This window comes from Neophocaena asiaeorientalis, unplaced genomic scaffold (assembly GCF_003031525.2).
Source record: "Neophocaena asiaeorientalis asiaeorientalis breed wild unplaced genomic scaffold, Neophocaena_asiaeorientalis_V1.1 scaffold171, whole genome shotgun sequence".
NCBI lineage: Eukaryota > Metazoa > Chordata > Mammalia > Artiodactyla > Phocoenidae > Neophocaena > Neophocaena asiaeorientalis.
Window position 1 is genome coordinate 11,795,006 of NW_020174013.1, and position 26,760 is coordinate 11,821,765.

The following is a 26,760-nucleotide window of genomic DNA, read 5'->3' on the forward strand; positions in this document are numbered from 1 at the left end:
CTTGAAAACCTTCAGTAGTTTTCTCAGTAGTAGGGATGGGGGGCATCAGTCCATCTCCAGTTCTTCATGCAGACCCATCATTAACATCTGCAGTATTCAGGTAAGGGTGCCAATGGAGGTATTGGACCCTAGCTCCTCCCTTCTCCTCCCATCCTGATTCCATCCAGCCTGGGGCCGCCCCAGCCTGTGCCTCTGACGTCCATCAACACCCTGTGAGCTGTGATCCTCAGGCCTTGTGGTTTGCACACTGGGGGTGTGGTTCACCAATTTGGGCAGGAGATTTGGGGGGCCCTAAGTATCAGCACATTCAGTGTAGGCTTGGGTGGTCGTGTTCCCTTGGCCTTGTGGACTCCTAGACCCCTTGGCTCTGGGTGGGGCATGACTGCAGGAGGCCAGAGTGGTGTCCAGGGCAGGGACCTAGTTGCCCAGATCTAAGGGCACTTCTGTCCTCATATTGTTTTGTTGTGAAATGACTGATTGTGGCAAAGAAAAGGGCCCAGGCCATGGAATGGTCTTATTCTCTTTAAACAATGGCTCTTTTAGGGATGAACAAAAATACACTTAAAGGTTATTCCCTTCTTGAGGAAATAATTTAGTTTTCAAATTCCTTCTTAACTACCTCGGCCCACAGCCAAGTTTGGCCCATGATTTAGGGCTCTCTTGGGTTAGAGTACACTTCATGGACTTCATCGTTTTTCCTTCTGGCTTTTGCTGAGCTCAGCTGCCTGCCAGTCAGGGGGATCCTGTGCTTGGAGTCAGGAGGAAAAATGTTGTACAGGGAATTAGTAAAAATCCTACTTGAGTGCTGGGCTTTGCTTTGTGATTCTGTTTTCCTTGTTCATTGGATTAAATTCACACCATCAAGGCTTCGCTGTGACCTCTGAACACCAGCTGTGAGAGAACGTGGTTGCTGGTTAGCTGTTGGTCCGGTCCTGCTGCCGGAAGTGTCTGATTTAGGCTACTGCCCTTCATTTCATGCTGAGACTGGTGTTTCCAATATCTCTACTTTTAAGTAATTCTAGGAGTGGGAGAGCAGGAGACTGGAATTCTAGTCTTACTCTGCCTTCCCTTAGTATGTCCAAACCTCTGAACGGTGATTTCTTCTTTTTATAACAAAAGAATACTTCCTACCTCACAGAAATGTTTTGAGGACCTAATGAGCCAATGAAAGTCAATGTCTTCTCGAATGCGTAAAACTCACTGAAATTTAAGAGATTATTATCACTGTGGTGTGAACCATTTATCATCTCCTTTACAAAATGACAGCTCTGCAGGAGAGCAGCTTTGGAGCAGGGAGGATGGAGAGACAGTGGTGGAGGATGTAAAGTGTGGGCTGGGGAAACCAGAAGGATGGGGGCCCAAGGAGGATGAGGTGGAGCAAACTGTTAAAGGAAATGAAAGTGGCTGAATTCAAGATCTCCTAGTGTTCAACGAAGGCTAGGCCAGGCCATCCACGCACAACAGCTCAATAAATACTTACTACAAACTTTCCAGTACTTTTCTGCCACTTCACCTTCACCTTTCCAGAAGTAAAGCTATCACAATGACCTGGCTCCCTGTAGTTTTTGTCCTTGTCCCTTACTACTCTCTCCCACACCCCTTTCTCTGCTCCGGCCACACTGACCTTATTTTGCTGGAACTCAACGAGCTTATCGTAGCTGGAGGGCTTTTGTGCTTGCTCTTCCCTCTGCCTGGACCAACCTTCCCTCAATATTCACGTCTCACTTTCCACTTCCTTCCTGTTTTTAGTCAAACGTCACCTTTTCAGGGAGGCCTTTAATTATTCCCTGACAGTTTATATCATATCCTGCTTCCTTGATCGGTGCTTTGTCCTGGGCACTTACCACTGTCCAGCATTCAGTACATTTTACTTATTTCGCTTGTATGTCCTCTGTTCCCTCTCCTAGAATGTAAACTCCATGAAGGCAGAATTTTTGTTTGATTATTTACCACTGTTCTTCCAGTGACTGGAAAATTCTGGCTTACACTAGGCACTCAGTAGATATTCTTTGAGTGAATGAATGCAAAACAGAACTGTGTGGGCTTCTTCAGAGTTTTTGATTTCTGGAGGTAGCTACCAGTGATGTAATTTATCCCAACAGCAAATATTTACACAATTCCAAATGCTAACTGTTATGTCTTTCGATTAGATTCCCTCCCACAAGTAAATTGGCTCTTGAATTTTGATCTAAAGCTGTTCACTGAAATACATAGCAAACTAAGCTGCCTTAAGCACTCCAGACATCCTAGGAAAGAGGGATTAACACACCAGCCTGACTGACCCACAGCCAATGTTCTTTTAGCTTAAGGTGCATGGGGCTCTTCCAGGGCTGTTTCCTGGAAGCACTAACATGGACTGTGGCATTGGGGAGCCTGGGCTGGAAGCAGCCCCCTGCTATATTTGGAATAAATGGAGAGGAGGATTTTGTCAGAATTTCTGCAGGGATGTGGTCTGTGAAGGATTCCCATCACTTTATAGGCAGAGACAGTGTATTCTTATTGGTATTTTTCAAGTTTTCTTCCTTCCTCTCCTTCCTTCTCTTCCTCCTCCTCTCCCCCACCTAAAGGAAAACAGAAACATATAACCCCATTTGGTAGATTGATTTTTGGGAGACTAGGAACCCTGTGGTACAGCTTATGCTGTTTACGAAACAACTTAAAACCTTCTTTACCCAAGCCTCATCTTTATGCACCTCATTAATACATGGAAGTTTAAATGACCCTAGCTAATGATACATGGGGGAAAAAATTGCCTGAAAGTTCTCTAAATGCAGAGCCAGAAATGCTCTTTGCATCTTATTATGTGGAAAATATCACTAAAAAGAAGATGATTTTTATAATATTCTCTCTTTGTTTATGAAGAATGCGTCAAGATTCAAGGAACCCTGTGTTGTAAAGAAAACAGAAGAAAAGGAAGCAAGCGCACACAAATCGTGCTCTTACAGACTTCGGGATTGAGTGCATTTTTGAGACTTTTCTATCCCAGAACAGAACACGCAGAGGCTGTGGGTAATGCTATTGGAGAGAATAGAATATTATGAAGACCTGGGGTCCTGAAGAAGATCAAGCTGTCCTTATACTGATGTCTGAAGTGAGGAGGCCTTGAAGACCTTCAGCAATATTTTTCCATTACTAATCCTTTGAACCAGATCTTGGGGATCCAGATCATGTTACATAGAGCCCTGGGAAGTCTAAACACCATGGTCTGAATAGTGGGCCTTTCTACTGGGATCTAAGACTCAGGCCATTCAGTGTTTTGAGTTGAACCCTTTGCAACAAGTTGTAAGCATTTTAAGCCCAAGATGGGCAAGTTCTAGCCCAAAGAGATGCAGTCTGGGCCTGGCTCCCTTCCACAGTGCTCCTTTGTTTAACTTGTCCTGCCCTTGTCTCTCTCCTTCTCCTCATGTCTTCCTTCTTCCTATCCTAGTGCGTTTCTTTTGTTACTTTTTTTCTTTATTCTCCTTTTTCTTTTCTGCGTCTTGCCTCAAACAGGGCATTTCTTGGGCAATGTCTGACTCTAGAGGTTGCTTTCAGATCTGAGAAACTTTTAAAGTTTGTTCCAGGGAGGAGTAGAAGAGACTAACATGGGGAGGAGGAGAGGGGCTAGGTGGAGGGAGAGAGGAGAGAGGGACGAGGACACAGAATATGAGGTGTCAGTGTGCCGTGTGCATCTGACCTGGAGCCTCACGGTCTTCATCCCGCGGGAGGGGATCTGAATTGACTCAGGGTGGAGGTTGAGGTTGCCATCATTCCTCCCGCTGTAGCTCCTCCTCTGCCGCCCTGGCTGGCAGAGCCATCCTGCTGTCCTAGAGGCTAAATATGGCACAGCTTCATTGTCCCACCTCCCTTACAGCCAGGGTAGCAATCTTCAGGAATGGGGAGGAAGGAATGTTTGCTGAGGGCCTTTGGGGAGAAATTCTCTCCCCTTGAAAAGAAAGGTGCATGGAGGAAAGACCTCTCTTCTTTGTTTCTGGATTTGTTCATGCCTACCTGTGGTGTCTGGAACTGCTACAGCAACCTTGCTACCGTGAGGGAAGCGTGGCTGAACACTCCAAGGATGGTGGGGCAAAAACATGGATAGGTCTTAGGTCCTTGAGACCATTAAGCTGCCCATCCAAGTCTGGAGCATCTTATATAATTGGCCTCATTACTTAAGGTATTTTTAGTTGGAATTTCTGCTGCTTGCAGCTGAATGAATACATTTTGATGAGAACCAGCAAGCATGACCTCATGGTTGGGCTTTATTTTGTGCTGACTTCTGGTTAGTTTCTTTAATGTTATATATTAAACAGACACAACTTTCTATGTATTTGTCCTGTTTATCTAATGCTCTCTTCCCTCTCTATCTGGATCGCTATCCAGAGTCGGAAACTTCATTCTTTGCTTGTCTCCATAAATTTTCCTAATAAAATGAAATACTTCATAAACCCAAAGCTTGCAGCTATCACACTAGAATAAAAAAATCAGTTTCAGCGGTGTTTTGCTGATTTTCTCATGAATGCTAAATGATGTTGGCCTAAATAAGGCAGAGTATCACTTCTGGTATGATCTGTTATATCTTGCTGATGCAAGCACAAGAAGGGCTTTTCCTCTTGTTTTATTCCACCCTCCATGTATCCCTTCCAGAAACAGGGTCTGAAGGGTACCTTACATTTAACATATGGAGCCCTGTGGTGAAATACAGTCTCCAGTGGCATCACCCCTCCTCCATTATTGCTTCTGAATGTGGCAAGATAAAAATTGTTTATTAATCTGTATACCCAGTTCATCATTTCACTCTGTTCCCTAAGAGCTTCTGGATTTACTCATTCAGTTTCTTTGCTCTGACCCCTCCAAGGAGGATCCTATACTGTCTGACAGCTTCTTGGGATTCAGTGAAGGAGAATCAGGAGGAATGGGGCGTTGAGGAGGAAGGTGATATGAGAGGCTGGCCAGGATGGGACTGAAGGAGTTTATGGTGGGTTAAAGTTTGAGGAAAGATACATGGGAGCAGGTCCAGGTTGAGGTTGGGGGGTGGGAGGTAAACATGCAGGGCTGGCATTCACCCAGTTTGTATCAGGATGGCCCAATGGATTGCTCACAGCCAGGGTTCATTCTGAGATCAGTACCTGGGTTGTAACAGTTGTTAATATTTTGACTATCACCTCTGGAGACATGTGTACTTTAAGAATTCTCTGGGAGATATTGGCCCTCTATGGTGTTCAGGATTATAAATAAAAGTTTTAGAAAAAGAACAATTTGGGATAACATTTTGGCATTTATTTTGGTTGTGTTTCTTTTTTTGTTTTTCTGTTCCTTTCCTTCCCCTTTCCTCCTTCCCCATCCCCCTTTCTCCATTTTCCCTTCCCCCCTTCCTTTTTCTTTTATTTTCCTGGGTCACCACTTACACTGAAGCATCACCCTGGGAGGTGCAGACTAGCGGTGTTACCTGTATTGTTTAGGGGCAAGAGTAACTGATACACTGGACTCAAGTTGTTTTTCATTCAAATACAGGAAACAGAGAAAGTGTTTTTCCCTTAGGACTTGTCTGAAGGGTTTAGAAACACTGAATTTAGCTACCTATAAATATATTTGCTTACTTGAGAAAAGTCTTCTCTCTTACCAGGAAGTGTAGTGACAGAGTAATGCAACAAAAGTCTTCTGAGCTTCTCTTGGTGTAAGTTTATCTTTGAACATATTCTTGACTCTCAGAACCACTGTCTGTTAAACCACTGGGTCATCAGCAGCTATGCTGTGAAATAATTAACACTGTATCCTGTTTTTCATTTAACTGCTACTTGCTTTTGAGTCCAAATTCAGAAATACATTCCCTCTGGCCACAAACAAGGAAGAAAAATGATTGTAGATGGAGTTGGGAGAGCCCAAGAGTGCGGCAGCGTGGCATGGGGGCCTGGGGAGGAAAAAGCTAAATAAAAATGCTTCATTTTCACATAACTCTAGACCTGTGCTCTCCAATAGACATATAACATGAGCCACAAACATGATCAACTTAGGTAATTTTATTTTATTTATTTATTTTTACTGGAGTATCATTGCTTTACAATGGTGTGTTAGTTTCTGCTTTATAACAAAGTGAGTCAGCTATACATATATATACATCCCCATATCTCCTCTCTCTTCTATCTCCCTTCCACCCTCCCTATCCCACCCCTCTAGGTGGTTACCAAGCACCAAGCTGATCTCCCTGTGCTATGCGGCTGCTTCCCACTAGCTATCTGTTTTACATTTGGTAGTATATATAAGTCCATGCCACTCTCTCACTTTGTCCCAGTTTGCCTTTCCCCATCCCCGTGTCCTCAAGTCCACTCTCTAGGTCTGCGTCTTTATTCCTGTCCTGCCCGTAGGTTCTTCATAACCTTTTTTTTTTTTAAGATTCCATATATATGTGTTAGCATATGGTATTTGTTTTTTTCTTTCTGGCTTACTTCACTCTGTATGACAGACTCTAGGTCCATCCACCTCACTACAAATAACTCAATTTCGTTTCTTTTTATGGCTGAGTAATATTCCATTGTATATATGTGCCACATCTTCTTTATCCATTCAGTATGGAGGTTCCTTAAAAAACTAAAAGTAGAACTACCATATGACCCAGCAGTCCCACTACTGGCACTTAGGTAATTTTAAATATTCTAGTAGCCTCATTAAAGGATATTAAAAAAATGGATGAAATTAATTTTAAAATATATTTGTCTCAGTATGTCCAAAATAATATTGTTCCAAGATGTAATCAATATCAAGATTTTTGAGATACTGTAATTCTCTTTTCTCTGCACTAAGTATTTGAAAGGCAGTGTGTCTTTTACTTACAGCATGTCTCAGTTCAGCCTTGCCAGATTTCAAGTGCTCAGTAGCTACATGTGGCTGATGGCTCCCGTACTGATCAGCTCAGCTCTGTACTATTTCTACGGTACTTATTCCATTTCTCACTAATGCTCATAATAGGTCAAGATGGTGCCAGGTCACATCAGCAGAGGTGATTGCTTTTTCTTCAGCCCTCTAAGGACTCCCCTGTTAATGCATTTGGGACCAACTTTTGAAATGGGGCAAGAGAAGGAGGGATTGGCTTTGACATGGAAAGAGAATACTCTCCGAGGAGACTCGGAGCTTTGTGGGCTGGTCATGGCACAGTGCTTGATGGGGATTTGTGGTTGGTGTCTATGATCCAGATTATCCAGATGGAGTCAAAGGGGAAAATAGGGGAAGTATAGTTATGTGTCAGGAGTAATATGATGTGATGGAATGAGTTCTAGATCATGGTCGGGAGAACTGGGCACTAGTCCAGGCATTGATCTGGGAGGAGAGAAGTAAATTGACATTCAACAAGCCTATTACAGCATCAGGCACTTTACACCTATTTTCTTTTCCAATTCTTATAGTAAGCCCAATAGTTAGATGTTATAATCAACTCCCATTTACAGAGGAAGACACTGAGCCTAGGGAGGAGGAGTCCTGGCTTATCATGGAGTAAGAATAAAATCTCGGCTCCGATTCCAAAGCTGCTGTTTTTAACAGTATAATCCATATGCACGCCATATAGGTTGTGTCTTCTGTCAGGGTTTGACTGAAGAAGCAAAAGCAGTCATGCATGCATGTAGGTATATATGGGGTAAATATTTGTTACAGGGAATTGGCTTACATGCTGGTGGGGATTGGTTAAGTGGTCTCTGTAAGGATGTTGTCTCTACATCTGATGCTAGAGCTTGAAGTCCATCGGGCAGGCAGTCATAAGGGAAGACCACGAGCATGCTTGAAGCCAAGCCACAGGCACGAGACGGACCCCCACAAGGTCAAACCGAGCTCCATTTCTGTTATTGTGGCTTCTGACCTTGGTGATAAGTGTTCTGCAGAAGTTGGGGTTCTTCATCCTGGAGCTAATAAACATGTATATTTGGCTTAGGAAGCAGAGAACCTGAAGAAGATTTCAGGGGATAGTGGAGCCATTGCAGGCCCAGCTGTTGCATCACAGAAGTGAGCTGAACCAGCAGCTGAGCGACAAAGCGTAAGTGAGAAAATGGCTGCCGCTTCCCTTCCACCCTCCTATATTCCTGAGAATCATCCCTGTGGCCCACATGGGAAGCATATAAGAAAGGGAATTCTGGCAAGTGTAGTTCAGCCTACTCAAGTTGACACATTACAAAGCCATCACATCGGTGCTCAGTAGATATTCGTTGAGTGAATGAATGAATGAATGAATGAGTGTTGTGTGGCCTCTCTTGGAAGTTCCCTGGGAGTCAGAACACTTAATTTTGGCTCTGCCTCTTGTAAGCCAAGCAATTTTGAGCAAGTCACGTAACCCTTCGAGTCTTGTTTTTCTCATCTATAAAACTCCAAGAATAATTCCTGTTCTGCCTGTTTAAAAGGACTTTTCTAGGGATCGGCTGAGATGACCCGAACAAAAGCACTTTGAACATTTATAAAGGATAAAACAAATGTGATGTAGCATTACATTATTTTAATTATTAATGTTGTTATTAATACTTCAGCTTCCTAATGAATCACATAGATTTAATAGTTTCTGACTAATTTACCTTATGGATGTGCCCGGAAGATTAAATTAGATAAAGCACATAGAAGTGCTCTGTCAGCTATGCCATGGCATATTCTTCAAAGGCAAGACTTAATTGTCATTCAACACTCAGAAACGTTTGCACAGTGTGTTTTAGTTCTGGGCTAAATGGCTTAGGGGGATAAGTGTGTAATTGGAACCATTGGTAACCCTGGGAACTGGAGGGCAGTGGCCATTCCTTGGATGAAAGTTGTGGGCAGTGGATGAGGTTTCTGTCCTATAGGTCTGGGCTTGCATTTCATAGAAGCCAAACTTGCTCAGCAGAATGAAGAAATCCCTGCGGAAGTTCTTGGTGAAGATAGCGTAGAGGAAGGGGTTGGCACAGGAGTTGATGGGGTAGAACAGGACCAGGAGGATCTTTGACTTGGACACAGTGATGAGGGGCACCTTGAGGGAGGCAGAGATGGCAAAGAAGGAGATGGGCGCCATGCAGAGGAAGTCAGTGAAGATGAGCATGGCCATGCGCTTGGCAATCTTGGTGTCACTAGAGGAGGATGTGATGTTGGGGTTTCTCACCGTGAGGTAGATGTGAGTGTAGCAGCCACAGATGACCACAAAGGCCAGGACGTTGAGCACAAGGAGGGACATAACATACAGTTGTGACAAGGGGCTGTCAATATCCATAGGCAGGCAGATGCTCACCTTCATGTAGCTGCTGATGCCAAAGATGGGAAAGAGGGCGACTGCACAAGCAAAGATCCAGCCCACCAGCATGACGCTGGTAGCATGGCGGAGCTGTACTTTGCGTTCTAGCTGCATGGCATGGGTGATGGTGTGCCATCTTTCCAGCGTGATGGCTGTCAGAGTGTAGACTGAGAGCTCACTGGCAAAGACGGTGAAGAAGCCGGCAGCGTCACAGCCTGCTCCAGTTTGCCAGTCAATGGCGTAGTTGTGGTACTGGCTTTTGGTGTGGACATCAACTGACGCTATGAGCAGCAGGTAGATCCCAATGCAGAGGTCGGCAAAGGCCAAGTTGCACATAAGGAACCGGGGGACTGTGAGTTTGTATTGGCTGGTGATCAGTATTAAGAGCACTAAGATGTTCCCAGTGATGGCCAGGATGCTAATGAACCATATCAGGACCCTGAGAATATCATACCCCATGATATCTTCGCATGGATTGAATGCATCTGGCTCGGGGGAGCAAGTGATGTCAACCACTTCATTGCATAAGTCATAGTCAGATTCACTGTACATCATGTCAAATCCTTTGGCGTAGCTGGACTCATCGTCTTCTGCCAGAGAGACTCTCTGACCCCTAGGCTGAGTCATATCATCGACTTCTTGCCTTAAGATAGATGTGTTGCAAATTGGATGCAGGTCAGAGCTAGAAAAATACAAAAAGGAATAGAATCAATATGTTGGATGCAGATTGGCAAATATATCACTGTCTTTACACGGGGTAGAGAGTGGGGTTTCTTCCTGAGAGTTTTTTTTTTTTTCTTCTTCTAACGGTTTGTCTGCCCTTGAGGCTAAACTCAAGGGTTAATGCTGCTTACTGTAAATGAACAGAACAACTCGTGCATATATTCCTAGAGTTGGATGGTCCACTGGGGAAACCATCTGGCCACAACCTGAATGTGGGGAGGAAGGCGCCTGGGACTAGCTAAGCTTTGCTGTTAAGTGCAAATAATTTACAGACGATATCAACTCTACCCTCACCCTTCCCCATCTCCATTCAGCTCTCTCTTCGTATGCCTGAGTAGGGTATACCCCCTTTCCTCTACTATAAACTCCAGTCCTGGAAGATCTGGACTGTTCTCTGACTCAAATAAGAGTTTATTTTATCTACATAAATTAGAAGATCAGAGGCTGTAGTTGGTTCCCAGCCAGCCCTGTCCCTGGCTCTTTGGTACTCAGGCTACCAGGAGGTCTGCTAATTTGCCTGTAAATGTTAGTGAGGGGCTTATTTTTTATTATTTCACTCCCCAGGGGCCACAACAAGCCTCAGGCATGTATTTGCAAGGTAATCCTGGCTCTCTCACGTTAAGTAGTTCGCTAGTGAGTGCCCAAAAGGGCAAGTGCAGGTGCAAGGGGGCCTAATTTATTCCAAGATTGTAACTCATTCCCTGAGGAGCTACCTCTTCTCGGGCTCACATTTCTGTCTCAGCTTTCCCTTTAAACCCCAATGTACAAGAGGCCTCGTCAAGAGAACAGAGGCACTTGCAGAAGGGATTTGAATGAAAGCCAGATGATAAATGTTCCATCCAGACAAGTGGACAGTGCATGTAGAGCCAGAGGGTACTAGTTCTGTTTTGAAGCAAAAGCTTAAGGAATGGGAATGTTTCACATTGGGTCTTCTTTTGGATGGAAATGCGTGTGTGTACACACACACACACACACACACACACACACACACACACACACACACACACACCATTCCCTTCCTCCCTCCCTGAAGGGCAAGCTCACAGCAATGGTATTGCATTTCTCCCGGGCCTTAACGTAATCTCTTAAGTGAGTGGGGAGGTGAGCGTTAAAACTCTTCAAAGACCCCCCTCCCCAATAAGACCGAGAGAGTGACTGGGGCGTGGAGGAGGTGAAGATTCCATTAGGTACTAAACGATGAGGGCTGGCCAAGTGTGCCAGCAGACCCGGACTGAACTTTTCCACATCAACCTCTAGGAGAAGGGGCTGTTAGTGAGAACCCTCTCCTTTCTCTCCCCTCCAGAAAGTGAACCGAATTGCCAGAAAGGCATTTTCCCTTGGATCAAGGGACTCCTTTTTTTTTTTTCTTTCCTGGATAATGTGTCATTTGTTGTTTTAGAGACTGACAGAGCTTCTCACAGCAGTCACAGTTTACACTAAGGTGGTTAAACAGTTAACATACGTGTAATTGAAAATGTGCAGAAAATCTTTTGGTGTAGTCAGAGATCTTACAAGAAAGGTGAGGCAAGTTCAGAGATGGGCAAAGAGGGGACAAGAGAATTACTTTGTTTCTTATTCTAACTCCCAGTTCCTAAACCCTGTCATTGGATTAGCGGCAGCCCAGTTCTAGGAACAGGAAGTAAGTAACCTGGTGCCAACAGACTGTGATTCGGTTCACTGAAACAGATCTGACCATCTAGACAGACACAGCCTTCACTTCCCGGGGCTTATGTTGGCTTTGGTGAAGGTGCTTATTTTTGATACTGCTACGAACATATTTTAAATATAGATGCTTCCCTTTCCTGAAACAGAAGTGACCCAGTGACATGAGTGGGGGAAGGGTAAACAATGTATGTCTCTTAGAGAAGAACAGAAAGAAAAATGGAAGCAGGGGAAATAAAATCACGCCTCTGCAGTACCTCAGCAAATCCTAAGTATTATAAAGAGTTGGGAATTCAGTTTGGGGTGAGGTTAAAAAGTAGTACTCTTGGATCCCAATAAATCAATGAACAGATACTTGGGAAATGCATGGCGGAGTGGCCGAGAGCCTGAGCTTTGCAGACAGACAGACCAGAGAGTTTGGATCTGAGTTTGTTTGGTGTTTGTCAAGTTATTTACTGTCTCTGAGCCTCAGTTTCTGCCTTTGTGAGAAGGGAATAAAAATGGTGTTTTTACCTTTGTGAAAATTAAATGAGATAGAGCTGCAGAGTATCACAGTGCCTGGCAGTGAGTCCTTGACAAGTATCAGCAATATGAAGAGAGAGGATGTGGTCACTTACTGAGTTCATGTTGAGGTCTAGGCCCTATGTGAGTACTCAATGAATATGCCACAGTGCATCAGTTTAAAATCTAGCCGGGAAGAAAAGGCCTAAATACAATAAATAACAAAACTAGGGCAAAATATCAATGCAAGCTGAGTATGGACATAACTGGTTAAATGACAGATGAGGGGCATGGTTAATAAGGTCGTTCCATGAGAGTCCACGGGGTCCATGGGCCAAAATGTCACAGTCACAAGGGCCTAACATTTACACTTCAGGCATTATTTCCAAACGGGGATTGGAGGAACAATTTCATCACACAACTTTAAACTCAAATGTCATTACCTAACCACACCTACAGTTATCTTCTGAATAGCAGAACCATATTGCTTTGGGTTTGTGAATTTGTTAAACATAAAGACTAAACACCATTGCTATTTTTGTTACCCCGTTTTGGCATGTCTTCCTAGAAGAGGCGTGGGCCTCTCCTTTGCCGCACCTGACGAGCCCTGATGTAAGTTACAATAGGGACCTAGAGAGGGTGAGAGCCTGGTGGTCTGGAGGGATCAGGGAAGCCTTCAAGTCACGGTACAGTGTAAGGCAGACGCGGAGATTTCTAGTCGGGAGAGCCCTGAGGCCACATCTACACTACGAAGGGGAGTCTGAGCAACAGAGGAAGAGGATATATTTCTCTGGGGTGTGGGCGCTGAGGCAGACAACACATGATGTGCAGCTCCTCAGTGGTCTTAACGTCCTCTGAGATTTCTCCTGGGGGGTATTTAGTTCCAGGGTTTTGGCAGTGAAATGGGTATCTTTCTTGCCCTGGCTGGAATATCTCTTCCTGGAATATAAAAGAGGCGGGCCTTGCTGCCTTAGCCCAAGCCCTTAAGAATTCTAGTCATTAGGAAGAAATCCCCTGGCCCTTGAGCTAATCTGTGAGGAGTGTCTGATTCTGGAGAGTTCCCCAATGATGCATGCTAATTCTGAAGAGCGGCTCCTTTTCCGCAGATCCTTTAAATGGGTCTGAGTGTGGGCTGCTAGTTAACTTAGGGTGTGTACTGTTTGGTTGTTTCACTTTGCTTTAGAGGAGGGGGCACGTCTGCATGTTAAGGCTGAATAATAGCGACTGCGTTGAGCAGTTGAAAGAGTATCCCAGAAGCTGTATTCGTGCTGGGCTACTGTACAAGAGTAGGAATGAGGCGTCATCTGATTGAGTGCCACGGTGTGGTATGAATTTTATCAGTGAGTTTAGGAGAGGCAGAAAGCTTTGAGAATTCCTGATACCCAGTAAACTATATCTCCAGTGGATCCTTTAAATACCTGAACATGTAATCTCTAAAGTACTCCCTCTCCACTCTCTCCAGAACCTCAACTTTTTAACCCGTCACCCACTAGGACTTAGCTTTGTTTGGACTACCCTCTGTAATTTGGGGCTCCGGGAACCTGAGCAGCCTGGAAAGCCAAAGTGAACAGGTGTCACAATCTTAGTCCTCCCTCTGAGGTGCTAAGCTCCAAAGTTGGGTTAGGGAGGTTTCGAGTTGCTGGGATGTGCTGCGGGTGTGTGCGTCAGTCTTTGCTACGGCATCTATGCTTCTCCCTTCCAAAGCTGACTTTGATGGTCCCTGGCACACTTATGGGGTGCAGAGTTTGGAACTTGAAGGATAAATCCATGTCGGGACAAAGGGAAAAGGGAACAAATATTTATTAAGCATCAGCTGCGAGTCAGGCTTGCTTGGTGTTTTTTATGTTAGCTCATTTAATATTTGGTAGGTAGCCTGCCATGTGGGTAGCCCTCTCCTGTGAGCCCATTTTCAGAGAGAACACTAAAGCTTTGATCTAGACTCTGCCTAAGGGATTTCATCGTGGGTGCCTCTGCCAGGGGATCCTCTTCATGCCACACAGGTGTAGAAGTTGTGGACCAAGGTCTGCGTTGGAGAAATGCCAAAGTGGGGCTCGGGGGCGGACATGAGAAGACTCACATCTGCCGCCTCCAGTTGGCAAAGATGCAGCAGTGGCTGGGGTAGGTGAGGCTGGCCTCCACGAGTGTGACAAAAGCTTCCAGACTGGGGAGCTTTTTTAAGTTGTGAGTTGACTTGGCCCGCAGCTTCTTAAGATTTCCTAAGCCATAGCTGGGCAGGGAATGGATCCTCGTTCTTGAAATATCTCTGTAAGGAGAAAAGGTAAACATAACCTGATTACTATGGGCCTAACATTTTCTGCTCTGTTAGCCGTCAACATAGCAGCTACAGTAGTAATATTTTTACCGGGGTGAGGAGGGAGACTCCAATTCATTCAGCACGCCTTGGTCAGATTAATATTTGGCTAAAGGGACATTTGGCCCTTATATTTGTGGTAGGAGGAGATAGATAACATGCCACTCTGTATCCTGGATGTACTTGCATCCTGGCTGATCTGGGGCTTAAATGTATCTCTTTTCCCCTTCCACAGTCTATCTATAGAATAGATACCCACGAATTTGCATAGGACCAAGGAAGTGAGATCATTTCCTCCTCACCATAAAACTAGATGTAAAAATATATCCAGTGAGCTGGGGTGGCATCTGTGGCCATATTTCAGCAAAGGATGCAAAGAGAACACACCGTAAGGGGAAAAGGTATCTGGTGGGCAACAGAGGTACCCTCAGCACAAAGTCAAAGTGGCAATAGAAAGTGGTGGTGGTGCGTGTGGCATCCACAGCCAGACTTGCCTGCTCGTGTACCCTGCCCCTCTATCTATTAGACTGGTGACCTTGGTCAAGTTATCTCATTTCTCCATGTGTCAGTTTCCTCGGCTATAAAACAGGAATGATAATCATACCTACCTCAGAGGGTTGTTGTGAGAATTAAATGAGCTAACGTTCATAGAGAACTTCCTGACCAACAGACAGCACTTGATGACTGGCCGCTGTTATCAGAAAACATCTCACACACACACACACACGTAGTTGTTCTTGCTTTGTCGGAGAGCCTCTGCCTTGGTGAACCAGGAGGTCTATATGGAAACCAGTGTAAATGGTCATTTTAACCAGGTCCCTGTCACTGGAGGGTTCCAGAGTCCCATCCTTTCTGGCAGCAACACCAGTAACATGGGCCATTTTCTGGCAGCACCGTTGGCAGCTGAAACCCTCAAAACAACCTGACTAGTGGGGTGGGAGTGAAGAGATTTAAATGGCATCGGCTTAGACATGTTGGGCCCAGAAAGTTGGCCGTAAATGAGTACTTCTGATGGGAGTGGTAGCAAGTGATGACCAGGATGGATTCATTTCAAGCATCCTTGGATATACTCAGTGAAGGAGAATCTTCTAATGTCTGCATTTCCTGTAAGTCAAAGCACTGGGCACTAGGAGCAATGAAACTCGGGGGTGTGAATATATATCTGCTCCCCCGTATGTTCTCCCAGTCTGGTGAAAATTACTTTCTCAAAGCCTGGTTTTCATTGTGCCATTCATTCTCTTGCTCAAAAGTTTATAATGCTTCCTGTTGTTCAATGAAACCTACTCGTAGCTGCTGCCTTATTGTCACTTCCCTTTCCCAATCAAACTTCTTATACTAGTTGTCCATACTTGACGTCACCATTTCCTCATTTCCTAATCCAACTCAGTTTCTTCCCAGTCCCTAGAGAAACAATACACACTAAGGTAGCTATGATGACCAGCACATCACAGCCAGCGCTTTGTACTTCATTAGAAGTTCAAACCTTAGTTCTTCATTGGAAGTTGCTCTTAGTTCTAACCTTCTTGATTTCTCAATTACATTTCACCCGTAAAACACTCCTCCTTCCTGAGACAGTCTTTTTCTTGGCATCACATTCTTTTCAATTTCTTCTGACATCTACTTTGACTTATTTCTGATTTTTTCTTTTTCCTTTATCTATCGGAGTTCCTCTAAACTCAGGCCCCTTTCTGACTGTACATAATCTTCCCAGGTGATCTCACCCACTTCCTTGGTTTCAGATACCAGGTATATGCTGATGGCTTCCCAATGTATATCCCAGTTCAGATACTACTTCTGAACTCCAAGCCCAGATAATCCACTGTCCATCAGATCCCACTCTTTTGATCACTTGCAATTATCAAAACTGAATTCACCATCTTCCTTGTAAATATGTTCGTCCTTTTGCTTTTCTTATCTTAGCAAATGATTCCTCCATCTCCCCCTGTCGTTCAGGATAGAAGCCTGGGAGTCATCCTTCACCCCTCCCCCTCCCTCCCTCGGACTCAGTTTTCTTCTTCTCACAAGCCTAACTTCTACATTTGTTTCAAATCGGTCTGCTTTTTTTGCCACAGCTTTAGTCTAAGTCACCATAATCTCTGCCTAGAGAGAAAGGCAACAGTCTCATAACTGTTCTTCTCATGACCATTGTATTAAGGTTCTTCAGAGAAACAGAACCACTAGGATATATAGAGATATATAAGAGGAGATTTATTACGGAATTTGGCTCATGTGATTTTGGAGGCCGACAAGTCTCATGATATGCCATCTACAAGCTGGAGAACCAGGAAAGTTGGTGGTATAATTCAGTCGGAGACAAAGACCTGAGAACCAGAACAGCCACTGGTTTAAGTCTCAGAGTCTGAAGGCCCAAGAAGCAGGACCCCTGACGCACAAGGCCAGGAGAAGATGGATGTTCCAGCTCAGGAAGAAAAGAAGCACATTTGCCCTTCCTCTGCCTTTTTGTTCTATTAGGGTCCTCAACTGGTTAGATGATGCCCACCCACACGGGGAGGATGAATCTTCTTTACTCAGTCTATTGATTCCAATGCTAATCTCTTCTGAAAACACTCTCATAGGCACACTCAGAAATAATATTTTACCAGCTATCTGGGCATCCCATGGCCCAGTCAACTTGACACATAAAATTAATCATCGTGGCCATCTAGCTCTCTCTCTAACGCAATCTTTATACTGCAGGTTGGGTGATATTTTAAAAATGCCAATTAATTGTGACTTCCTGCCTATAACCAGTCAGTTGTTCCCCATTACACTTCCAATGAAGTACAAAGCATTGGACATGATGTGCTGGTCTTGCCTCACTTCTCTCATATCCGTTCTGTGCCCTTTTCTGTGTTCTGCTCTGTATTGCAGGAGAGGTGGCCTCCAAGGGTTCCATTTCCCAGGTACCACCTTGTCAATCAGCTTTCAGTTGGGTTCAGCAGATGGCACTGGTGGGACTGGAGGGTGGGTGGAAGGGTGAACTTAGGCATTTCTCATTCCTTCTTTACCTAGGCAGCAGCTCCTCTGTGATTGCAGCTGTCATCAAACAGATCTGCTGAGGATCCAGCAGCTACCAGTCGTCCCAGTTCCCACATCCTCACTGGGCCCTTAAGTCCTAGGACTAGTAGTGATAATCTCAGGACTGCTAAAGCCCTGCTTGATATTTAGACAAATTTACATGATCAGGGTTAAGGATTACCATTTATGTACAACCTATGTAAATTTTACTTAGTTGCCTTCCTTGTTAGATGCCAAATAGATCAAATTTGTCAATGCTATTCAAATACTTCAGTGTGCTTGCTGATTTTTTTGCTTGCTTGTTCTATCACTCCTGAGAAAAGTACACTAAAATCTCCGACTATGATTTTGGATTGGTATACTACTACTTCAAGTTTTGTCAATTTTTGCTTTACATATTTTTTAGGATAATTTTTTAGGTACATATAAATATAGAATTTTTGCATCTTCCTGGTGACTTTCTTTATATCTAGTCTTTGTCTCCTGACTCTTTGGACATTTCTTCTTTGCTGGTTCCTTCCTGAACTCCAACTTTTCGACCCATGGGCTCAGAGCCTAGCCTTCTTTCCTCCATTTTCACTTAGCCTGTAGGTGAACTCCTCTAGTCTTATGACTTAGACACCATTTATATGCTGATGTCCCCTCCCCCCTCCCAATTTTTATCTTGAGGCTGCTTTTCTCTCCTAACTCCGGACTCATATTTCAGCTACCTCCTTATAATCTCTACTTGGATGTCGAATAAGAAGGTGAAGCTTTAGGCATTAAAAATTGGGCTCTCGATATCTCCCCAAACCTGCTCTACTTACAGCCTTTCCAGTTGTTCCTGCAAAAACTTGGAAGTCATCCTTGACTCCTCTTTCTCTCACACCCCACATGCAAACCCTCAGCAAAATAACTTGGCTTTACCTTCCACATAGATCTGGAATTTAACTACTGCTCACAACAGTCATTGCCATCACCATGAGGTAGAAGTTCTTGGTGTTCCAAGGTCTCTTTTCTAGTTCTTGCCTATGTATTCTAATTCTTCAGGGCTGGGGTCCCTGGAGATAAGTGTCTGATCCATGAACCTGTGTCCTTGTGAGGAGTCTTCGCTCTCTGCTGCTGAAAGATCCAGGTGTCCTGTCCTGTTCTCCACTTAGCCTTTCCAGTGTTGCAGAGCTTCTCAACTGTATTCTCTGCCCTAAAATAACCTTTCTAGTTTCTCTCTTCAGGCAATTAGCTCCTCTGACCAGTTCTGCTATTGATACTCTGTTCCCGGAGATGAAGTTCTTGTTTTGCCTGGTCTATGGGGTCATCTTTTTCCCCTCATATATGGAAGGGAGCAAAGATTGCCTGTTTTGTCTAAAGCAGTTCAAGGCTTCCTCCAAGGAATGAGGTGAAGGTATAAACAAAGTGCTTCAGGAATAATTTAAACCAGGGCAATCATTTATTACCTGCCGTCAACATTTTTCATATTTCTAAAATCAAGTGATACAAAACAGACTATCCTTTCTTAGTTATGCCTTCCCCCCTTGATTTTAAAATATACAAAAATCACAGTAATTGAATATTTCCAAAAATAAACAGATTTTTGTATTCTGTGCAGTGCCATGCTATTCTCTCATTGACTCTGTAGTCGATTAAAGATGACTGTAAATTCTTTATACTCTTCCATAGAGGGTCTGTTTGCCCTTCCCTTGAATCCAGGCTGAACTGTGATGTCTCTGGCCTATAGTAGAGTATGATGAAAGTGTTGCTGTACCAGTTCTGGACCTTGCCTTTCAGAGCACTGATAGCTTCTAAATTGGTCTTATAGAGCCCTAAGCTGTAGTGAAAGAACTCTGATGCCCTGAGAGTGCCATGCTGGAAAAAGTCTAAGCCATGCACAGAGGGTTCTGGAGGACGAGGTGCCGTGTGTGTGTGTGTGTGTGTGTGTGTGTGTCTCTGTGTGTGTGTGTGTCTGTAGAGAGGTACCAAGGAGGACAGATGCACCAGATATATGGGTGAAGGGTACAACTTGGAGTAGACCCCCCGGACCCAGCCACCTGAACCGACATCACATGGATCAGAGACAAGCCACCCAAACTTCTAAAACATAAAACTGTGGGGAAAATGGAATGATTGTTTTAAGGCACTGAGTTTAAGGATAGCTTTTATGCAGAAATAGAGTACCCAAACAGACTTGCATTGACATCTCTGAGATTCTGTCATCCCCATCATTTTTAACAGCTGTAGATGTATTTTTCCTTGAATGCCATTAAGAGTGCAGTAGCACTATAGTCTGTATACTTTCTGCCTCTCTCACGTACCATCTTTTGCTTTATATACTAGCTGTTTGTATTTGCATTTTCTCTCTCCTGGAGGGCAGAGGGCTCCTTGCATTCTCAGCAGTGCCTTTCACATAGTAAGCACCCAGAAAATTGTTGCTTTGTTCAAAGATAGGCTGGGGAATGGCACTGATGGAGGATTGGGAAAGGAACTAGATAGATCACCCCAGCCAGCTGTGATGTCTTCTGACCTCTAGCACTTACAGAGACTCTAGTACCTTGTATTATCTCTTCTGCTGTTTCATACTATTCAGCTTTTCATGTATATTGGTTTTGTTTCCTCAGCCAGGTTTCAGATGCTCTGAGAGCAGGGATTACTAAGATACTTTTGTGTTCTACACGGTATTAATATTTGGCACAGAGCTGGGTTCGTGAAATCTACTCAGTGGATACTTGTCTGATTAGCAGAGATGCCTCAGCATCATAAAAAAAAAATGAGAAGTTGAAGCAAGTCTCACAGAAGAGCAGTTCTAAAGGGAGAAAGATGCAAGGCAGATTGAGGAAATCTGGATTTAAAGGGGGCTCAGCAAAACGGTGCTTCTGCAGCAGGCAATTATATGTGACTGAGAGTATCAAAGGAATCAAGGAAGAGAGCATCCTTGTGCAAAGTTTACAAGGAGATAGACACAGATTGAAGACGAAATAGACTAATGTGTGTGTGGGTTGACCTGCGTGCAATCCAGTGACTAGGTGTTGGATGGGGAAGCCTGCTCGGGAAGCGTTGGTGCCTCTCTGTCTGCTGAGTGTTCTGGAGTTAGCTTGTATTTCGGCTTCCTCCTCATTACAGCTCCAAAACATGTGAGCTGCTGTCTTTTTCACTAGGTGGCTTCGCTTCTGGGGGACTATGGCATCTTGTCAGTGTCCTGGGATCCCGAGCGTCCGCTGGTGGATGTTGAAAGGAGGGAGTGGTTGGTAGGAGAGAGATGCAGAGTCACTTAGAGTTTGGTAAAGCACAAGTCTTTAGCAGAAGTGGTTCCTGGGTGATAGGGAAATAAAAGTGTTTGTAGAAGTGTTTACTTCAAGCTTACTGCATACTTGCTGGGGTGAGCAAACATGGAAACTATCATAAGGCTTCCATATTTTGGACTGGCAGAAAAATGTTTCTCTGGTATCTCCACGGATTAAGAAAAGTCCATAGACATTTATATCAGCAGGGGAAGGGGTAATCATGGGCTGGTGTTTTTAATCCTTGTCTTTCAGGCTGGTCTCATGCCGGCAGCCTTTCTTTTTAAGGTGCCACTTTGGTTAACATTTCAGCACATGCTACATTCTGGCTGGTTTTGAGAATTTAAATCCTGAAACGTAGTACCAAAGGAGACTCATAAGACAATGGCTGAAGAGATTTAGTAATCCTGAACTGTTTCAACATTGTTAGGGTTCTTGATTTTGAGATACAAAGTAGAAAGGGAAACAGCAGTCAGTAATAAGACACTGAGTCAGGAGAGTTAAACTGTGCTCTGTGCCCCATTTAATAAAGTGTGTTATAGCCAGTGCCACAAATTTGATTTGAACAATTTCTACTTTTCCCAGCAAAGATATTGTTACAGGTCAATCATTTCCATAAGTGAGAGCACATTTCTGGTGTATGCTACACTGACAAATGGCTAGAAGACCTCTCTTTTATGATCCCAGGCGGAATAAAAAGGCAATTTGCTTATCTATAGGACTGTGCGTACACTGGTAATGGAAGAGAATCATTCTTATACAAATACCTCAGTGTTTGAATCTGAACTATCAAATGAATCTGAGCTATAGCCACATCAATTTGATAAACCATCAGAATATGATTGTACCGGCTCCAGCCTGCAAAGGCAATGCATTAAATTTTCCCCACAGGAAATGGTTTCCCAAGGAAACAGCAGTTGCTTGATTGCTAAAAAAAAAAAAAAAAAAAAAAAAAAAAGAAGGAAGGAAGAAAAAGAAAACTTAAGTGAGTTCAGAATATCTCGTGAAAACTCAGATGGCTACTGATGTTCAAGGTCAAGACTCATGAGGGGGAAGTCAGGATGCTAGACTGCTCCTCGGAAGCTCAGTGGAGATTGTCTGTGTGCCCCTAGCTTTCTCTGCATCTATTTCTCTTTGCAGTGGAACATCTTATCCTTGCACCCTCAGGTGTTCAGAGGCTCCCTGTTTTGCACTCAACTAAAATTTTTGCCTTCAGGAAAGGAGTTATGTTTGGTTTGAGTGCCCTCCCCTTAACTCTTTTAGAATCCCTTGCATATATCTCCTGGGGACAAAACACTGAGCCTGTTGGGGAGGGAGATTTCACCACAGTTAGCTCTTGGAGGAGATATTCTGGAGACCCGGCCAAGCTTCCCCATTCCCAGCACTGGTTCTAGGGCAGTGATTCTCAGTGTGCTTTCTGTACCAGCAACGTCAGCTTCACCTGCAAAGTTGTTAGAGGTGCAGGTTCTCAGGCCCACCCCTGACCTGCTGAATCAAAAATTCTGGGGGTGGGGATCAGCCATCTAGGGTTTTACAAGCGTGCCGGGTGATTCTGATGCAAGGTCAAATTTAGAACCATGGCTTGAGGGCAGCTGAGGACCGCTCACAGCGTAGGTGGCCCGTAGCCGAGTTCTGCTCTGGATTTGCCCTCGCCTGACTCACCCGAGACTTGGCTCTTCCTCAGGGCCAGCCTGTACCCAGTGACTGTTGATGAAAAGGCCTGGCCCCTTACCTTCAGTCAATTTTGAAGGGGCATCTTAATGCCAGAGCTCCCCATAGGATCAGCGGAAGCTTCTGTTGCAAATGCATTGTAATTCAACTTCCCTGTTAGCCTGCTTCTGCGTCCATCAAGCACTCCCCACAGACTCCAAGAGCGCTCTCCAGTAAACCTTCTGCATGCAAATATCAACATCACAGTCTGATTTTCTGGGAGGGGAATCTGACCCGAGCCACCGTCACAGCCCTAACCTGAGCCGCATCTACTGTGGGCTGAGTGGTCTGCACACACTCCTTCTGCAACCCGTGAACCCACAGCACCAGCATGGGCTGGTCCTCTGCACACGCTAAACAAGCAGCTCTCAGGCCAGGGTTTCGCGGGGGTTGGCGCATCAGGTTTGCAGAAGTAGGGGATGGGATAGGCCCTAGAGTCCCAGGTTAGCAGCCAGAGAGGCTGGTAAGACATCTGCGGACTAACCTGAAAGCCCCAGAAAAGGAGGCTTGTTGTTAAGCTGATCAACCCACTTGCCCCTAAGGGGAGGAGAAGGAGACCAGCAGTTACGGGCTGGGCTTTCGGCCAGGTCATTGCACGTATGTCCTCATGCATTGAAATGAAAAGATGTAGGAATGTATTATCACTCTCTACCTTTTTAAGTCATGGCAAGTGCTTCGTAATTCCTTTGGATTTTCTATCCATTTTATTCACTGTTTCTGTGGTAAAAGGGTGGAAAGTGGGCCTGTAACTCGAGGACCCTGCAGAACTGCTGGTGATGACGGCATCCCTTCCTGCCGGCATTCGTGGCAGGGCTGGCTGTGGATTCATGTTTGTGTTTTCCACTGGACACTGATCAGACACACCGCCCAGTGCCTCAGCCTGGGACCTGCTTGTCAACTGCAGGGGGCGTTCTTCTATGCTGTGTGTGTGTGTGTGTGTCACTTACTGGTGTTCTTGGGCTCAGGGGTCTGGTGTTTGTAGTTATCTTCCCCCCTATTTTAGTTCACAGTTAATTTTAGGGGCCCTTTTAGATGTTTGATTGGACATGTTTATGTACTTTTGGTGACATGGTATGTTGGGACTACATGGGGTGTAAGGCAAGACACCTAGTTGCTGGTTTAAGCTCTGCCACTTAACGGCAGCGGTGTGATCGATAGCAGGTCACTTCGCATTTCTGTCTCTGGTTTCGTCAGCTGGGTAATGAGCTAGGTGGGGATCCTGTCCAGCTTGAGTGTTCTCAGTAGCAGACAGTGGTTAAGGTGCTGTGATTTTATAGTGTACCTGGTACAGGTCACATATGAAGACCTACCCCATCACAGATATGTTCTTACGTAACAGATAGAGGGGCCTGTTTAGGCACATTCAAAACCCTCAGGACTGTTAGCTAAGTGAAATTGACACACTGCTATTCTGCTGGTCAGAGGCATCAAAAGCACTTTCTCTAAGTCTGTCTGTCTCCCAGGTACTCTAAGAATAAGAAACATTGACTAAGCGTTACAAGTTCTGAAGACTCTGTATATTGGAACTCAGGGACTCTATGCCTGGCGCTTCCCATTTGTTACACCCGTGTCCTACTTGGTGCCTCATAGGGCACATCGTGACCTGATATTAAGTTGCATATTTAGTTCTATTGTCTGACTCCCCCTTATGAGAATGTAAGCTTTCTGTGAGGAAAAACTTTTGTTCCTTGCACTATATACAGTGCATAGCACATGGCTGGTGCTTAAGATCTATCTGAGTGAATCAATGAGTGAATATAAAAATATAAATATGTATATATACACACATATATAATATTATTAAGCTTCAAACAGTATTAGGAAATAGGTATTATTGTTTCTGCCATTTGTTTGTTTGTTTGTTTCTGCCCTTTTTTAGGTGAGGAAACCGAGGTTTAGAGAGGTGAAAGAACTGGTTTTAAACTTTGGTAGTCTGCTCTGGCATCTGTGCTTTAATCATGTGGGCACTCCCTTCGTTTGTACATATTGCCTATCTGAAACCACGCATTCTGGAATAATCTTTGAACTTCTTCAAAGAGACAGAGTCCCATATAAGGTCACAACATATCCTTTATCATCAGTAATAACCATTTATGGAGTTCCTGCGCTACCATACAGGATCTCATTCCAGAGATGCCTGGGTTCCAGCCTGAAGGAGAATACAGTCGCCCCTTGGTGTCTGTTGGGGATTGGTTCCAGGACCCACCGCAGATACCAGAATCCACGGATGCCCAAGTTTCATAGCCCTGTCCTCCTTATCCATGATTCCACATCGAGGATTCAACCAACCACAGATAGTATATATTTATTGAAAAATATCCACATGTAAGTGGACTCAGTTCAAACCTGTGTTGTTCAAGGGTCAACTGGATAAGCTCTTTGGTGAAAATGAAGTGATGTTGATAGATGGTACGTAGATAGGTAGATAATATATATACTGACTGCCAAGTAAGAGGTGCTGGCTAGTGGCTCCCAAATGCCCCAGCTGGCCTTAGGCAGGCTATGTGAGGATCATCTAACAAACCTTTACGTCTAGTCACATGTTTATCTATTTCTTTGCTCACTATTTCTTCTTGGATCTGACTCCTTCCTTCCAGATTCCTTTCTTATTCCTACAGTACATTTGTCAGTAGATGTAGTGGGTCTTGCTTGAGAGCCTAGGAAAACACATTTTTAAAAAGCTCTTGCAGATTTGGGCCCCTGCAGCCATGAAGACTGTGTGAATCACAGAAGGAGGCATTCACTGTTGGCTGAGATTGTCAGGGAAGAGGTGGGTGACCCTTGTGGAAGGGCAGGGGCTGATGAGAAGAGAATAGGGGAAAGTCACTCTTGGGGGGAGAAATGGAGATGAGGAAGCAGTAATAGGAGGAGAGGTGCTGATGCAAGGCTGAGAGGCACTGGATACATCCCAAGAGATCTGGAATCGAGACAAAGAGGATCCAGGCATAAATGTATGTGTATATCTCACTGGTTTGAGGGAAACTCCTGGACACTGAGAGTGAGGAAGGAGAGATGTGCTTTCCCTTTCAGGGAAGAGATGTATAGCAGAGTGGTTAAGAGTGTACTATGAGTTAGACCAGTTTGGTGTGGAATCTGTGCTCTAAGATTTCTGTGACCTTGGATGAATTGACCCCTCCAGGGAAGCCCGTTTTTTCTTCTCTAAAATGGGACTAATAGCTCCCACCACAGAGGTTATTGTAAGGATTAAATTAGAAAATTCATCTTAAGTTTTTAAAACACTGGCTGGGACTTGGTAAGTGCTCATTAAATGTTAGTTGTTGTTGTTACTCTTGCTACTTTACTGAAATTTAGAATGTGGATCAGCCCTAAATTGTCCTATAAATCTCTGCAGATGACACAAATAAAATTTGATCTTAATTGCCAGCCCTGGGTCATAAGCTTCCCTGAATTGGAGAAAGTTGACTTCTAAAACGTAAGATGCTGATCTCTTGCACACGGAAGTGGGGGAAGCTACTCACAGAATGACTGGTCCAGAGGCTCCCTGGAAAACATCATTAGGCAATTCTTCCAAATTATTGTTATCACTTAGATTCCTGGGGATGGAGTTGAGGGAAGAAGAAGGGAAACACAAAGCCATGTAAACATTACTGTTGTAAGAGCCATTTCCCTCTAAATGACCTGGAAGAATAGTCAGGGCTACTTACAGCTCATCTAGTTGGGTTCCATTGAATGCACAGTTGTGTATTTCTTGAATCCCATTCTTACTCAGCCATCTGAAATAAAAGACCCATTAAAAAACCAATACTGTCGGATGCAAACAATACATGGGTTTCATAATTGGAAGCACTGGGGCAGGGTCAGACAGCACAGGTCAGTGGCATAAATAAAATACCACCCTTAAAGCTTGGGGTTGGGGTGGAAGGGAGACTGATTTATCACTGTATAACCTTTTGTAACATCGGAAGTTTGCGTTATGCGCATGTATTATTCAGAGAAATAAATGAAATTTAATTTTGAGAAGGCACACTTAGGCATAGCAGCCTGGATCCCAGAAGGTCTTTGCACATATCAGTTGTGTGCAGAGACAATGCCATGGAGAGAGCAGACAAAGATCTGTCCTGTCCTGAAGGACAGAAATCATACAGTTATCGAGCAAGTGTTTATAAGAGAAGTTGTATCACCTTTCTGTATGGCCTTAAGCCTCTCACTCAGGCTCATTCACAGCAGCAGGCCTGGCTGTCATCAAAAAGTGATCTAATTAAGCTGTCAGACAACCTGCACATCTCCCGTGACCTACAGGGACTTGGTTATTGGTGGTTTGTGGAGGTGGCTCTGGGTTAAGCCAGAAAGGAAGAGAAATCAGTGATAGAGACTGTGGGTCGTGGCGGGGTGAGGTTGTGTGAGTGGGC

The 26,760-nt window shown here is 44.4% G+C and overlaps 1 protein-coding gene across 3 annotated transcripts in view; it reads right to left on the reverse strand.

Moving 5' to 3' along the window:
• Positions 1-5,481: 5,481 nt before the first annotated feature.
• The window catches only part of FSHR (follicle stimulating hormone receptor), a 163,610-nt gene continuing 142,331 nt past the window's right edge, over positions 5,482-26,760 (reverse strand). The window contains exons 7-11 of one of the 3 annotated variants that reach the window (XM_024753493.1): positions 26,056-26,124; positions 25,870-25,944; positions 14,178-14,363; positions 8,827-9,896; positions 5,482-5,890 (exon numbers count right to left, since the gene is read on the reverse strand). In XM_024753493.1, the coding sequence (XP_024609261.1) occupies positions 5,796-5,890; positions 8,827-9,896; positions 14,178-14,363; positions 25,870-25,944; positions 26,056-26,124 (1,495 nt within the window). In that variant the 3' untranslated portion in view covers positions 5,482-5,795. Of the gene's footprint in view, positions 5,891-8,439; positions 9,897-14,177; positions 14,364-25,869; positions 25,945-26,055; positions 26,125-26,760 lie in introns of those variants that run through there. The other 2 variants (XM_024753492.1, XM_024753494.1) reach the window with 2 other exon arrangements.